General features: G+C 41.8%; 1 protein-coding gene across 1 annotated transcript in view; it reads left to right on the top strand.

Annotated features, from left to right (window-relative positions):
* The window catches only part of RECK (reversion inducing cysteine rich protein with kazal motifs), a 115,688-nt gene that overhangs the window by 80,396 nt on the left and 21,252 nt on the right, over window positions 1–14,040 (top strand). Inside the window, exon 13 of the mRNA XM_014052832.2 lies at window positions 11,140–11,280. Coding sequence (XP_013908307.2) covers window positions 11,140–11,280 — 141 coding nt within the window. The remainder of the gene's footprint in view (window positions 1–11,139; window positions 11,281–14,040) is intronic.

Below are 14,040 nucleotides of genomic sequence, written 5' to 3'. Positions count from 1 at the left end.
TACATACATGCATACATACATGTATGCATGTATGTCTTGTTGTATTCGGGTCTTTTTCCGTGTAACAATTTTACACGGGAAAAGACCTGAATACAACAAGACCAGCATACCTACACACATGAAAATCTACAAAAACATATATATATATATATATACATATACACATATACATATACATACATATATACATATATACATACGCTGATAACGGATAAGAGCCTGTGGCCTAATGGCTAAGATGTCTGCCTAGTATGTTATATAGCCCAGGTTCAAATCCAAGTAAGGGTATAGCTAGCTGATGAGAGCTAAATAGCTTGAAATAGATCTATACTAGTCTCCCTTTATTTATTTATCAGCACAAATTAAAAAAAACATATACATACATACATACATACATACATACATACATACATACATACATACATATATATATATACATACACACATACAACCTATTATGTGGGTGTGGCTTATTTTGTGGGCATGGCTTGGCAGTCATGTGACTGGGCAGGTATGGCCAACTTGACATCACTCATGCACACTCAGTCACATGACCCCCTCCCCCAAAGCCACGTGGCAAAAAATTTTGGGACTCCTATGAAGGGGCGGGGGGGGGAAGAGAGGGGAAAACCTCCCAAAAATAGACAACTGGAGGATTAAGGGCCGAAATTAGGGAGAGCAGAGAAGACAGGACAGAGAGGAATCCAGTAGAAAGCTATCACATGCTGGTGAAAGAACTTTGGGAGAATGGAGGAGGTACGACAGAGGGGAATCCAGTAGAAAGCTACCACACATTGGGGAAAGAACTTTGGGAGATCGGAGAAGGCAAGACAGAGGGGAATCCAGGACAAAGCTATCACACGTTGGGGAAAGAACTTTGGGAGAACGGAGGAGACAAGACACAGAGGAATCCAGTAGAAAGCTATCACACTCTGGAGGAAGAACTTTCAGAGATCGGAGGAGGCATGACAGAGAGGAATCCAGGAGAAAACTCCTGAGCTTGCCGCTGCTGTCTGGTGGATTGTGCCGCTGGACCTCTCCATGCTTCTCTGTTCACCACTTCCACTCCCAGGTATGGGACTTGACACCGAATTGGGCTAGGATAATGCGGACTGGCGGGGGGAGCAAGCGATGGAGCGGCTTCCGGATGGGCGGGGGTGAGCGAGGAGCGACAGGGCCGGGGCAGGCGTTCTGGAAGATACTTCTGGGTCCACCAGTCAAACCTCCTCTCACCGGATTGATAAATTTCACCATCCGGTTCTCCCGATCCGGTGCGAACTGGCAGAAACCCACCACGGTTGCTGATTCACAATATCAACCAGTCTCTCATTTCCAGGAGTGGAAATATCAGGCCCAATATTGTGGCTTAGGAAACTCTTCTTGGAAGCTACAGCAGCCACGGAGAGGTGTGAAAAGGACCTTGGGTGGTCCTGAAGCTTACCAGATACCAGAAACAGCTGAGAGATATGAAGTAACTTGTCCTGCCCCCCCCCCCCAATTGTGATATCCTTGGCATTACTAGAAGGAAACATATGTGTCTTCCTCTGCAAGATAATCCTTGGTCAGACTTTGATCTTTATAATATCTTTTTGGGAGAGCTATTAAAAATCTAGGGTATAAACAAATAAAGAAGGAAGTGGCACTCTTCCCATTCTGCCTGGATTATTTAAAACTGCTCAGCTAAATACTCAACCTCCTCTGGCATCCTCTCTGACCAGAAGATCCCACTGCGTCTTCAATCGAAGATCTACCACCCAGTTATTTGTCCAGAACATCTCTGTGCAGCAGGAGATTGGTCAACGATGAAAAAGAGACACGAATGGTCAAATAGTCATTGAGGGTCACGCGGCTGGATCATCCTATGGACACAGACCTCCAGAATCACCCAATTCTGGACAAAATGAGAGACATGAGGCCGCAGTTTCATGGACATGTGGTCAGAGATGATGTGGAACTCATTGTGAGGTGGTGGGCACCTTAATGGCTGGAAGCCCCAAGAATGACCAAAAAAATAATGAAGACATGTGAGCTGTAGGCATATGTGTTCTGATCTAAGCTGCCCAAGATCATGAAGTAAACTCCTCGTCCCGATAAAACCTCTTTTATTTAGGTTAAAGTTTATTGTATTTGTATTTGTAAAGGGAATTCCTCTCCAGCAAAGTTCCGGCAAACAGTCTTTCAAGAGATTTCACATCTACAGACGTTTATCAGGCTTGGAGAGCTGCCAGGCCGACACCTTCCAAACGCCATGCTGTAGCAGAAATTACTTGGCAAGAAGTCAGGAACAGATCTTCACCCTAATGAATTGAACTCATTGTCTCCTGCAAACTCCCCTCCCCTTTAGCTCCTCTATTATTCCCTAAGGGAGGGGCCATTCACCTGTGCCTTTACTCCTGAGTCAGCCCTTGTACCTTAGCTGTTCTCTTCTGTTGGCAGCTCTGCACATGTGCACAACAGGAACAGGCTCCAGCTGTTCTTCTGCCCCACTGATATCCAACTCTGAAGGCAGCTGATAACTGTTAGATGCCCTGGTTCCATCTTTGCCTCTGACGCAGAGCACTCCTCAGAGCTCCAGGACTGGCCCATGTTCCTCCTCAACCTCCTCACTGTTTGAGTTTGACACCAGCTTCGCTGGCCGCTGGCAGGCCATAACAATATGCCATGCTGATGCTCAGACCCGATGAAGTGGTGGGTGAAATGCAAAACTGTGAACCCTGTGAGATGATAGGAATAACATCAAGAACAGGAAGAAAAACTAAATTATTCAACCATGCAAAGAGAAGGTATCAAATGGGGAAACGCTCACTCTGTTTTCTTTCTGCAAAGAAAACAGAGCTTGACTGTGACACTCACTATATACAGATAGTCAATAAAACAAAGGAGATCATTGTAGATTTTAGAAAGAGCCAACATAATAATGCTAGTATCAAGGATGCAGATGTAGAGGTGTTGAACAGTATTAAGTATATGGGGGTGCAGATCACTAATACTCTGAACGGTTCTCTCCACAAGTCATCCTTAGTGGAGCGTGCAAACTAGCAAACTGTATTTCCTGTGTCGGATGAGGAGACCACATCTTTCTCCTTCTGTCCTGGCCACTTTCTACAGAGGTACGATTGAGAACTTTTTAACAAACTGCATCATTGTTTGGTTTGGTAGCAGGAATGCCTCAGATAGAAAGTCCACACAGTGAGTAGTGAGGATAGCAGAGAAGATTATAGGAAGCTGGCTTCCTGTTATTCAGGATATTGCTTATAAGAGCTATGTGCATAGAGCTCAAAGCATTGTTAGAGACCCCACACACCCATTTTATGGTCTGTTTCTATCTTTGCACTGTTCTAGGGGGATGTGCAATGAAGGGGGCTATTTTTCTGAAAGGATGTTGGGCAATTCCTATTGTAGCTTTCATCCTATGTTGGATCTTGGGTGAGGGGCTGCTTGTTCTAATCCTACCATTCTGCTTTTGGTAGCTGTCAAACTTTGCTGCAAAAAGTTTCAAAATATCCTGTCTTGAATGGGATTCTGCTGGCAGTATTTGCTTTGCTTATGAATGGAGCCATTTAGATAGTTAACTTCCTCTTTCAATACGCTCTTTATCTCTTTAAGGGCTGGCATCTGCTGTAGGCTATTAAGAAAGACTGGAGGCTGTTTTCTGACTCTAAAACATGTTTCTCCATTTCTCTTTTAGGGAAATACAATATTCTGCTACTTTGAATATTTCCCAAAATATTTCATTCTTCTGGGGGTGGGGCTTCCCACAGCGTGAAAAGCAAGAGATGCATCTCCTGCTAGAAATGAAATGGTCAGCTGTGTTCCGAAGAGCAAGAGCAGGGGTGGGATTCAGCCGATTCGGATCGGTCCGGGTGAACCAGATGCTAATTTTACATCGGGTTCACTGAACCGGTAGTTGGAAGGACTGGCTGGCCCCACCCACACAGCCATTCCCCTCCCAGGAGTCTCCATATGGCCCATTCATCATGCCAGGTAAATGTAGGGCCTACATGGAGGCTCTGGGAGAGCAAAAAAATGGGCCTCTCAGAAGTTCCAGAAGTCCAGAAATGAGCCTGTTTCCGGCCTCCGGAGAGGGCCTCAAAAGACCAGGGAAGCCATTTTTGCCCTCCTGGAGGCTCAAGGAAAGCCTTTGGAGCCTAGGTAAAAATGACCCCTCCTGCTGTGGTGTTGGAGGCTGAGTCGGCCATCACCCCCTTGGCCACCCAGCAACTGGGCAGAGAACCAGTTGCTAAAAATTTTTGATCTCACCTCTCACCTCTCAACAAGAGGGAGTCCTTCCAGCCACAGTTGCCTTTATTAGTGGTTGTCACAGCAATAACTGAGCCAGGCTAAACATGGTTAGAACTGTGACCTAGCAGGCAAATGCACAATAGACAGCCTGGTCTTAAAAGGTTTTGACATCTTTATCCAAATGAATGAAGTTGCCAACAGGTGAGAAGGCAGCGTTGTTGCGTTCTTTCAAAATAAAATAATGCTGGACATATAATAAGGTGAACTGGCCGAACCCAGAGAGTCTGAGCTACAGCTTTCCTTTCTGGGATGTCAGATTAATTTTCTTGTTTTACTTTACTTGTACAGGGAGCTAATGAATATTACAATGCTCGCTGGGATGCTGAAATTTATTGAATCCCCCCACAGCACTTTACCAATTGATAAAACTGTACACAGCAGAGCTGTGCTCAGAGGAGGGGTTATAAAAACTCCCAGGTAGATGAAAATGGGTAGTTCTGGGCAGCTGACCACATAGAGTTGAGTTTGGGGGGGGGGTTCATACATTCTCTTGGGCTTTACACTTGACCTTCCTATTCCTGTTTAAGAGCATGCATTCTGTTAACTGTCGTCAGATTCCTATGGGGTCATGTAGGGGTTATGTAGGTGTCATAGTTGGTTCTATAGGCAAAGTACAAACCCTAGGTCAGGGGTGTCTAACTCAAGGCCCAGCAGCTGGATCCAGCCCATAGGGTTTTTAGATCTGGTCTGAGGGGCCACCCTGGAAATAGCAAAGGACCGGCTGGCGGTACTTCTGCCAGTGAAAATGAGTTTCCGAGCTCCATTTTTGACAGCCATGGCCTCCTGCAACCTTCTGACAGTGAAAAACAGAACTCAGGAGGGTGATTGAGAGTTGCAGAAGGCTGTGGCAACTGAAAATGGAGCTCAGGAGCTCATTTTTGCTGGCAGAGCACTCGAGCCGCCACAGGTGCCCCAACAGAAGTGATGTCAAGCTGGCCATGCCCACCTCCTGAGGTCAAACACAACCTTGATGTGGTCCTCAATGAAATTAAATTGAGTTTGACACCCCTGCCCTAGGTGTTTGTCTGAGCTACATGTGATTGAAGTTTCTGAGGGTGATGCAATGTATGAAGGGTGTTGGGTAATTCGTATTGTGGCTTAATGGCTTAGTCCTGGCTTGGCTGTTGGGTAAGGGTATTTGCTTATGAATAGAGCTATCTAGTTTTCAGCTTTATTTCTTATGTGCTGACTTCTGCTGAGGGTTATTAAGAAATAATCTCTCCTTTAGGGAAATATAATATTCTGCTTTTTTTAAAATATTCCCTAAAACACTTCATTCTTCTAGGGGAGGGGAGGATGCTAACTTTCCACAGCATACAATGTCCCACATGGTGGACTGTCTCAGGCAATACATGTAGCTTCTCTGTCCTGGCTTTTCCCCTTCGCATGGGACTTGATTTACTTCCCTTGAATGGAACAGCTGCTCTAGAATCTAAACAGGAATTCACCAGGGATTTCCAAGCAGTCATCCGATTTCCAAATATGGGAGCAAATAAGCAACAGAAGGGTTGGAGCCAGTATCCTATGAGAGAAGGCAAGAGGTTCTGCCAAGATTTCCAACTTCAGGGCCTCCTTCATGTTTCCTCGGAAAGAGGCTCTACAGCTTTGGCCTAGTTGAGAAGATTGAAGGGGAGGAGGAAACAATTGCAGGCAATATACCCTATGAGCAAGGCAGAGGTGGGTTTCAAAAATTGTTCAAACCTATTATGTGGGGGTGGCCTCCTTTGTGGGAGTGGCTTGCCACCCATGTGACTGGATGGGAGTGGCTTGTTGCCCATGTGACCAGATGGGAGTGACCTGCCAGGCTGTCACCCATGTCACCTGGTGGGAGTGGCCAAGACAATGTTATTACTAGATATTACTAATTACTAGATATTATTAATATTACTAGATCATTATTAATGCGTAGATAACTGCAGGACATTACACACCCACCCACCCACACAAACTATGACAGTGTCAGGAAAACACCAAAAAATAAGAATTCCCCCCCCCCAAAGACTGCCAATGAAACCAGTTTTTTTTCCCTAAGCCTAAGGACAGGAAAGACAAAGTCACTGGAATAAAAACCATCAAGGCAATGTGGAAAATAAAGGACAGGCGCTCACAGAACCATCAACCACCTCAGAATTACCTAAACCACGAGGGTGAAACCCACTAAACCTGGCAAAACTGCCTTGCAAGAAACCTGGCCTGCCCATAGAAAAGCAGCCACTTTGAGACACATAAACCTGGTCTGCACACTTAAAAGCAACATATTGCATCACAAAGTAAACATTTGCAAAAAGGAATAACATTTCTTGTAGTAAATATATTTTATAAACAATTAAAAAAATAAAATTCCCCAAAAATAATTAAAAAAAAGATATTCTATAAATAAAAGAAATCTTTAAAAACCATTGTTAAGTATTACACCAGCAATATTTTACACTGTAACAATCTTAAGTTATTGTACCAGCCATAGTATGTAACCATTAGTTCAATCCACCACAATAATTTACACTGTAACAATTTTAAGTTATTGTACCAGCCATACTGTAACCATTAGTTCAATCCACCAGCAATAATTTACATTGTAACCATTTCAAACTATTCCACACACAATAACTTAAAATGAAACCATTAATAATATTCCATACACAATAAATTACAATAAAACTATTATAAAAAATTCTATGCACAATACATTTCAAAGTATTGAGTATAGAATATTTTAAAATGGTTTATTTTAATTTATTTTGGATAGAATCTTTTTTTAAATTGTCTTAGACTATTAAAGTAAAATTAAAGTAAACCATTTTAAAATATTCTACACTCAATACTTTTATGTAAAACTATTTTAAAAAAATCTATGCATTAAATAAAATATTATTTTAAAATACATTAAAATAATAATAATAAAAACTTACCAGCAGCAGGCAGAATCAGCAGCACTCCAATGCGATAGATGGATCCTCGTTGCGATGGCAGGCAGCAGGAACAGGTAAGACACTGGACCCTCAGACAAGGCTAGGGTCACTAAGCAGGTCACCTGGCAGGCTTAGCAAGCCAGGCGAGCCTGGAGAGGGGGCGGGGGGCTTCCCTTGTGAAAGGTAGCCCACCTTCGCCACCAGGCCGCGGCTTTCGCAAGGGATGGCCTGGAGGCCTTCCCTTGCAAAAGGTAGGCCGCCACTCCCACCCACCCACCATCGACCGTGTAGCGCACGCGAGCCCGCGGCTTTTGCGAGGAAAGGCCTGGAGGCCTTCCCTTGTGAAAGCTAGGTTGCCGCCCCCCACCTGCCTTCGGCCGTGTAATGCACAAGAGCCCGCGGCTTTTGCAAGGGAAGGCCTGGGGGCCTACCTCACAAAAGCTAGGCTGCCCCCCCACCTGCCTTCGGCCGCTACCGCCACTACTGCCCCCACCTGGCTTCGGCTGCGTGGCATGCGCCAGCCCGCAGCTTTTGCGAGGGAAGGCCTTCCCTCACGAAAGCTGGGCCGCCTCCACCCACTTGAAGCCTCCCGAATCCCGCCGCCGGGGCTTTGTTGCTTACCTGAGGGAGAAGCAGCAAGCTCCTGGAAGGCGAGGGCTGAAGGAAATTTTCAAAGGGAGGTCAAGCGCGAAAAAAGCTTTGCTTCGCCTAATTGGCTGGACTCCAGCCAGTCAGTGAGCAGCAGGCTGGACTTAGTGTGGACGGGCGGGGGAGCGAGCGAGCGAGTAAGCTGCGAATGGGCAGGGGAACAAGCGAGTGAGCCGCGACGTGCCGGCAAAAGTGCGTTTTGCAGCGACAGGGACCAGGACCGGTACCAGCATTCCAGGAAGTTAATTACTTCCGGGTTCACCAACGATCCGGTTCACACGAACCGGGGCGAACCGGGAGGACCCCACCCCTGACATACACAAACACATACATGCTGGTCTTGTTGTGTTCGGGTCTTTTCCCATGTAAGATTGAGATTGTCTTGACAACGTTTCGGCGAGGTCTCACTCACCATCCTCAGGCTGTTTTTTTCGGCTTAAATACACACACACACACACCACACACTTACTACCCATAAATGAAATCTGAATGTTCAACTTGTCTTCTTTGTTATCACATCACCAGAACTTCATGTAACATTTAAACTAAACGTGTAGCAATAACTCCATTCAGCTGTGATAGGACTAGAAGGCAAATTGACAGATAATGAGAAAATTTTTAGTGTCATTTTTGTGTGTTAGTGATTAGAATGCAGTACTGCAGGCTGTTGATTGCTAGCTGCAGTTCAGCAGTTCATATCTCACTGCTCAAGGTTGTCTCAGCCTTCCAGCCTTCCAAAGTGGGTAAAATGAGGATCCAGATTGTTGGGGGCAATATGCTGACTCTCTAAACTGCTTAGAGAGGGCTGTAAAAGCACTATGAAGTGATATATTAGTCTGTGATATTGCTATTGCTATTAATCTTCAGAAAACATCAGACCATCAGCCAGGTTTTCACACTGAATTTTTTTGACTGAAAAACTTCTCCTTCTTACAATCCCTTCCATTTCTTATTTCATTTCAATTAAATCTTCATTTGAAAGCTCTGATTTGAGGTTTGATGATAGTTACAAATGGGCACTAGTGGGAACTAAAGAACTAGCACAAAAAAGTTAAAATGGCTATGCTGGCTATAACATATTGTATTTCTTACCTTAAAGAGTGTTTTGATAACTGAGCTATTAACAATTAATACTTTCTTTTCTACTTGTTCTTTTTTTTCTTTGTATCTTCTGAACTTTTTTTCTTCTTGTTTCATTCTATTAATTTTCACAATGTTTATGAAAAATTGAAATAAAATTAAAAGCAAAACATTAACAAGCTAAGAGCTTAGGAAGAGTCTATGGATGGAAATCCTAAAGGAGAAAACTACTAAGGATAATTGGGAAAAACTGAAAAAATGGATTATAAAAGCCAATCTAACATAATACCACAAGGAAAGAAAACAGGAGACACCAGACAAAACCAGCAAGATAGCATAAAAAATCTCTAACAAAACTGAGAGAAAAAGAGGACAAGTATTAAAAGAATGGAAAGGGGTAGAAAACAATGCCAGCAAAATGCTCAAATCAACAGTGACAAAGGCAGGAATGTTAAGATTTAAAGTGAACTAAGACTTGTAACAAATGCTAAAAATAATTTTTAAAAGTTTAAACATGTAAGAAACAAGAAAACACTCAAGAAAAAAAATCTAATGGGAGAATATAGCAAGGAGATGATGGGCACCAAGGACAAAGCAGACTTTTTAAATATATCAGTGCTTTACAGTTCTGCTTTTAATAGAGACCTGAATATCATTTTCCTGATGATGCCAAATATATTAAAAGTTGATGCCACCATCATAATTGGGAAATGTTCAGGAAATAAGATGCTCATGGATAATTATTCAACATAAACACAAAGCTGTCCAATTAGTACTTAGAAGTTATCAAACCATGTATTAAAATACACCACACAGATAGACTATTTCTACTTGCTGTACGCATGGTTTGTCCTTAAAGTGTATTCGAAGGTTTAATTGGTACAAAATACAGTGGCACAGGCAGTTATGTGTGCTTATGGAATAGCATAAATTTAATCTCTGCTCTGAGAAGTGCGTTGCTTACTAGCTTGATTCCAAGTCCAAGGATAATAGTATTGATCTTTAAAACATTTCATGGCATGGGACTAGTTTATTTGTGGGACCTTCTCTTCCTTTTTTTTTTAATGTAAATGTGTTTTTATTTTCCATTTTCATTTTCGTACAGTCACATATATACTGTGCACAACCGGGGCCATATAACATTAAACAATAAACACAGCCATTCCTCTTGTCAATAATACCCCCCAAAATAGAAACCCAATGTACCTCTTCGACCCTCCATACACCCTTTCTTTCGCCCCTCCCCTCCAACTTTCCATCTTCCCTCCATCATTCCCCTCTACCCTACTTCCCCTCCCCCTCTACCACTCCTCTCTCCTGATGCACTCCCTCCCTTCTCACCCTCCCTCCAATCCTCTCTCCCACCCTCTCTACCCCTCTTTCTTCTATCCCTCTACTCCTCCCTTCGGTGTATTTCTACTATTAATATATTCAGCTTGTCCTATTTTTACACTGGAATTAAAGAGCAACAGTATACAAGTGCAATCGCGTTACTTTGAAATCGGACACATACTATATATCCCCCCTCCCCCCCTTAGACCCCACCTCCCTTCCCCCCCGACTTCCCAGAGCCCGTACATGGTATAGATTTTGTGGAGCCTTCTCTTCCTAATTACATTTGACCATCACGTCAGCTCTGTCAGAAAAGATATGCTGCAGGCCCTGTCCATTAAGGAGTTGCATCTGGCAGGGCATAGGACACAGGTCTTTTCTGCTATGTGAAACATCATTCCCTTGAGATGAGGCTATCCCCATCCTTGGTAACCTTCTGAATATTGCTCAAAACATGACTTTATCAACAGGCTTGAGGATCTCATGGAAATGCTGCATCAATGAGATGGCTATATTGCATGTTATACTGAAGATTTTATTATATTTTAATAATATTGCTTTTTAAAAAAATATGGAATATTTTAAATATTTCTTCTTCATGATTTGTTTTTAATATATGCTGAATGGGATGAGCAGTCATAAAAATATGATTAATAATAAATATAACCCCCTTTGATAAGCACTTCAGAACCTGACATTTAGGCTGAAATGTTGGTTCTTTAAAAAAATGTTGAATTATTATTTTTTCTTTTAATAATGTGTACATTTTTTACTTACTGAATAAAAATGACACATTAGCTTAGAAATTAATACACAAGTCTGATTCTACACAGTATTAATGTTCCCTACTTTTTGTTTTTTTTTCCAGATCCAAGTACATTGGACAACATTGTAGAAGATGTTACACATCCCTGTAACCCAAATCCCTGTGCTGCAAATCAATTGTGTGAAGTAAACAGAAAGGGATGTCAGCCTCTTGAACCTTGTCTTCCCTATTTTTGTATTCAGGGTAAGCCTTTTTAAAGACTAAACAAATGCTATAGGCTTCTTAATAATTTAGCACTTGCCTTTCTTGTCCTTAAAAATATTATTCCTTCAAGGGGATTGCTATTTCAAAATATAATTTCACTTTACGCTAAAATTGGAAGGGAAGGGTGACCAATCTTTAGGAACTTTAGAACCTAATGCTAAGCATAAACCCCAAGATAACCAATCAAACAAGGAAATAGGGAGTGCTGAGAAGTCAGATATAAAATAATAGATGAAAGAAGTATATGCATGGTCATCCATAAAGGACTTGGATGTCTACATACTAATGCTCAATGTATGAGGAACAAACGGTGAACTTGGAGCTCTAGTATATGAGGGAAAGTACAATATTGTTGCTATTATTGAAACGTGGTGGGATAAAATTAATGATTGCAATGTATTACTGAAAGGATATAAATTGTTGAAAAGAAACTGACTTAAGAAAAGAGGAGATGGTATTGCATTATACGTTGGAAATCAGTACACCCCTAGAGAATTGCAGAAAACTGAAATGCAGAAAACCAAGGATGAAAACCTTGATTTCATAAAAGGAGGGAAAATGACATTGCAGGCCACCCAAACATGCAGAGGAAATAGATGAACGTTTTGCTAATCAGTTAGCTAGGATGTGCAAGAAACACACCACAGTAGTAATGGGGGACTTTAATTAACCTGGCATCAACTGGGGGACAAGCTGTGCTTAAAGTGGGATATCACACAACTTCCTGACTAATCTAGCTGACAACTTTGTCATCCAAAAGATAGAGGAAGGTGCTACATGGAAGTTGTGGGAACTTTGGGAGAGAATAACCATGTCTTACATAATTCACACAATAATCGAACAAAGTCAAACTATGACCTTAGACTTTAAAAAACATGACTTTAACAAACTAAAAGTTTAGGAAAGAATCTATAAATGGAAATCCTAAAGGGGAAACAACTCAAGAATTGAAGAAGCTTCTTGGATAAAAAATGAAATGTCTTCAAGAGAAAACAAAGTTCAGTTGTCTTTTGAAAAAGCACTTCAGGACAACTCAAGATACTTGAGAAAAACGAGATTATAACAGCCTAATCTAACATAGTATCACAGAGAAAGAAAACAGGAGAGTACAGATGAAGTCAGCACGATTGCATAAAAAATCCCTGACAAACTGAGAGAAAAAGAGGACAAATATAAAAAATGGAAAGAGGGATATATAAGTAAAACAATGCAAGCAAAATATTCAAATCAGCAAGGACAAAGGCAGGAGTGCTAAGGGTTATAGTGAACTAAAAACATGTTTTTAAAAGTTTAAATATGTTACCAAAAAAAAATACATAGTCAAAGAAACCATCTATCTACTAATAGATGTAATGGAGAAGATGGCAAGGAGGTTGCAGGCACCAAGGAAAAAGCAGAATTGCTTATTTCTTTCTTTTAATCTGTCTTCATCAAAAGAAAAAAAACAGTCCAGAAAAAAGTGACATGTAGGATACAGAATAGTGATGCAAGTCAAAATAGTAAAGAAGATTGTTAGAGAATTTCTGTTCAGTCTAGGTGAGTTCAAATTGCCAGAACCAGATGGATTACATCCCAGGATTTTGAAGGAATTGGCAGACGTGCTCTTGGAACCACTGAATTTTTTTTTCCAAAATTTCTGGAGCACCCAGCAAATACTAAAGGTATCAGAGTTTCAAGTAATGCCCCCAACAAAAGAAGACTCCAAGGTTCAAGGTTCCATTTTATTAGAGATGTCATATTGGCACATCTGGGAAAACCTGAATCTGAAAGTTCTGGGTTTTCCCTATCCAAAAGAAAGTCAAAGATCCATCCCCTGCACCACAAGTCCCTCACATGGTCCAATCAATTCACCGTCCCAACTGGAGCAACCCCCAGTTAGTCCCATCCAGGTGCAGGTTGAATGCCTTTGACTCCCAGAGAAAGGAATGTTGTTATGGCTAATCCTCCACCACTCCATGTAATCACCCCTCCCTTTTCCCAGGCGTTAAATGTGGCAGCCTGAAGCTCCAGTGGAAAAGATGGCTTCCAGGGCTGACAAAAGGACTGGAATAGAGCTGATGTGCTTCCAATCTTCAAAAAAGGAAAACAAATTAATCCAGGAAACCACAGGCCAATCAACCTCGCAACAATACCTGGGAAGACCCTGGAAAAGATAATCAAACAGAGGATTTTTAAGCACCTAGAAATGAACAAGGTGATTACTAAAAGCCAGCATGGGTTTGGTTAAAAACAAATCATGCCAGGCTGACCATATTGCCTTCTTTGACAGAGTGATTAAATTAGTTGATAAGGAAAATGCTGTTGACATAATTTACTTAGACTTCAATAAGGCATTTGACAAAGAAGTTCACACTCTTCTTTTTAGTAAGATAAAGCAATGTGGAATAGATACTACCACCAGAGATGGATTTGCAACCGATTGACCAATCATACAGTGAGAAGTCCTCAGTGGAATTACATCAACATGGGGTAAAGCTTGCGTTGTGGTAGCTCAAGATTTTGTTTTAGGCCTAGTACTCTTCAACATCTTCATAAATAATCTAGATGAGAAAATGCAAGGCAAACTCATCAAATTTGCAAAAACAGCAAGTTGGGGGAAATTGCTAACACTTTAAAGGATAGACTCAAGAGAGAGCATTTTGACAGACTTGGCCTTACCCAACAAAATGCAATTCGGTGATGAGAAAAGTAAGATCCTATACATAGGCAAGAAAAACCAAATGGAAAGTTATAGAATAG

Source organism: Thamnophis sirtalis, unplaced genomic scaffold (genome assembly GCF_051295495.1).
Source record: "Thamnophis sirtalis isolate CommonGarterSnake01/CBP01778 unplaced genomic scaffold, rThaSir2_p1.2 scaffold_4, whole genome shotgun sequence".
Lineage (NCBI taxonomy): Eukaryota > Metazoa > Chordata > Lepidosauria > Squamata > Natricidae > Thamnophis > Thamnophis sirtalis.
The sequence above is the reverse complement of the archived record's forward strand: the minus strand, read 5'-3'. Positions and strand labels throughout refer to the sequence as shown.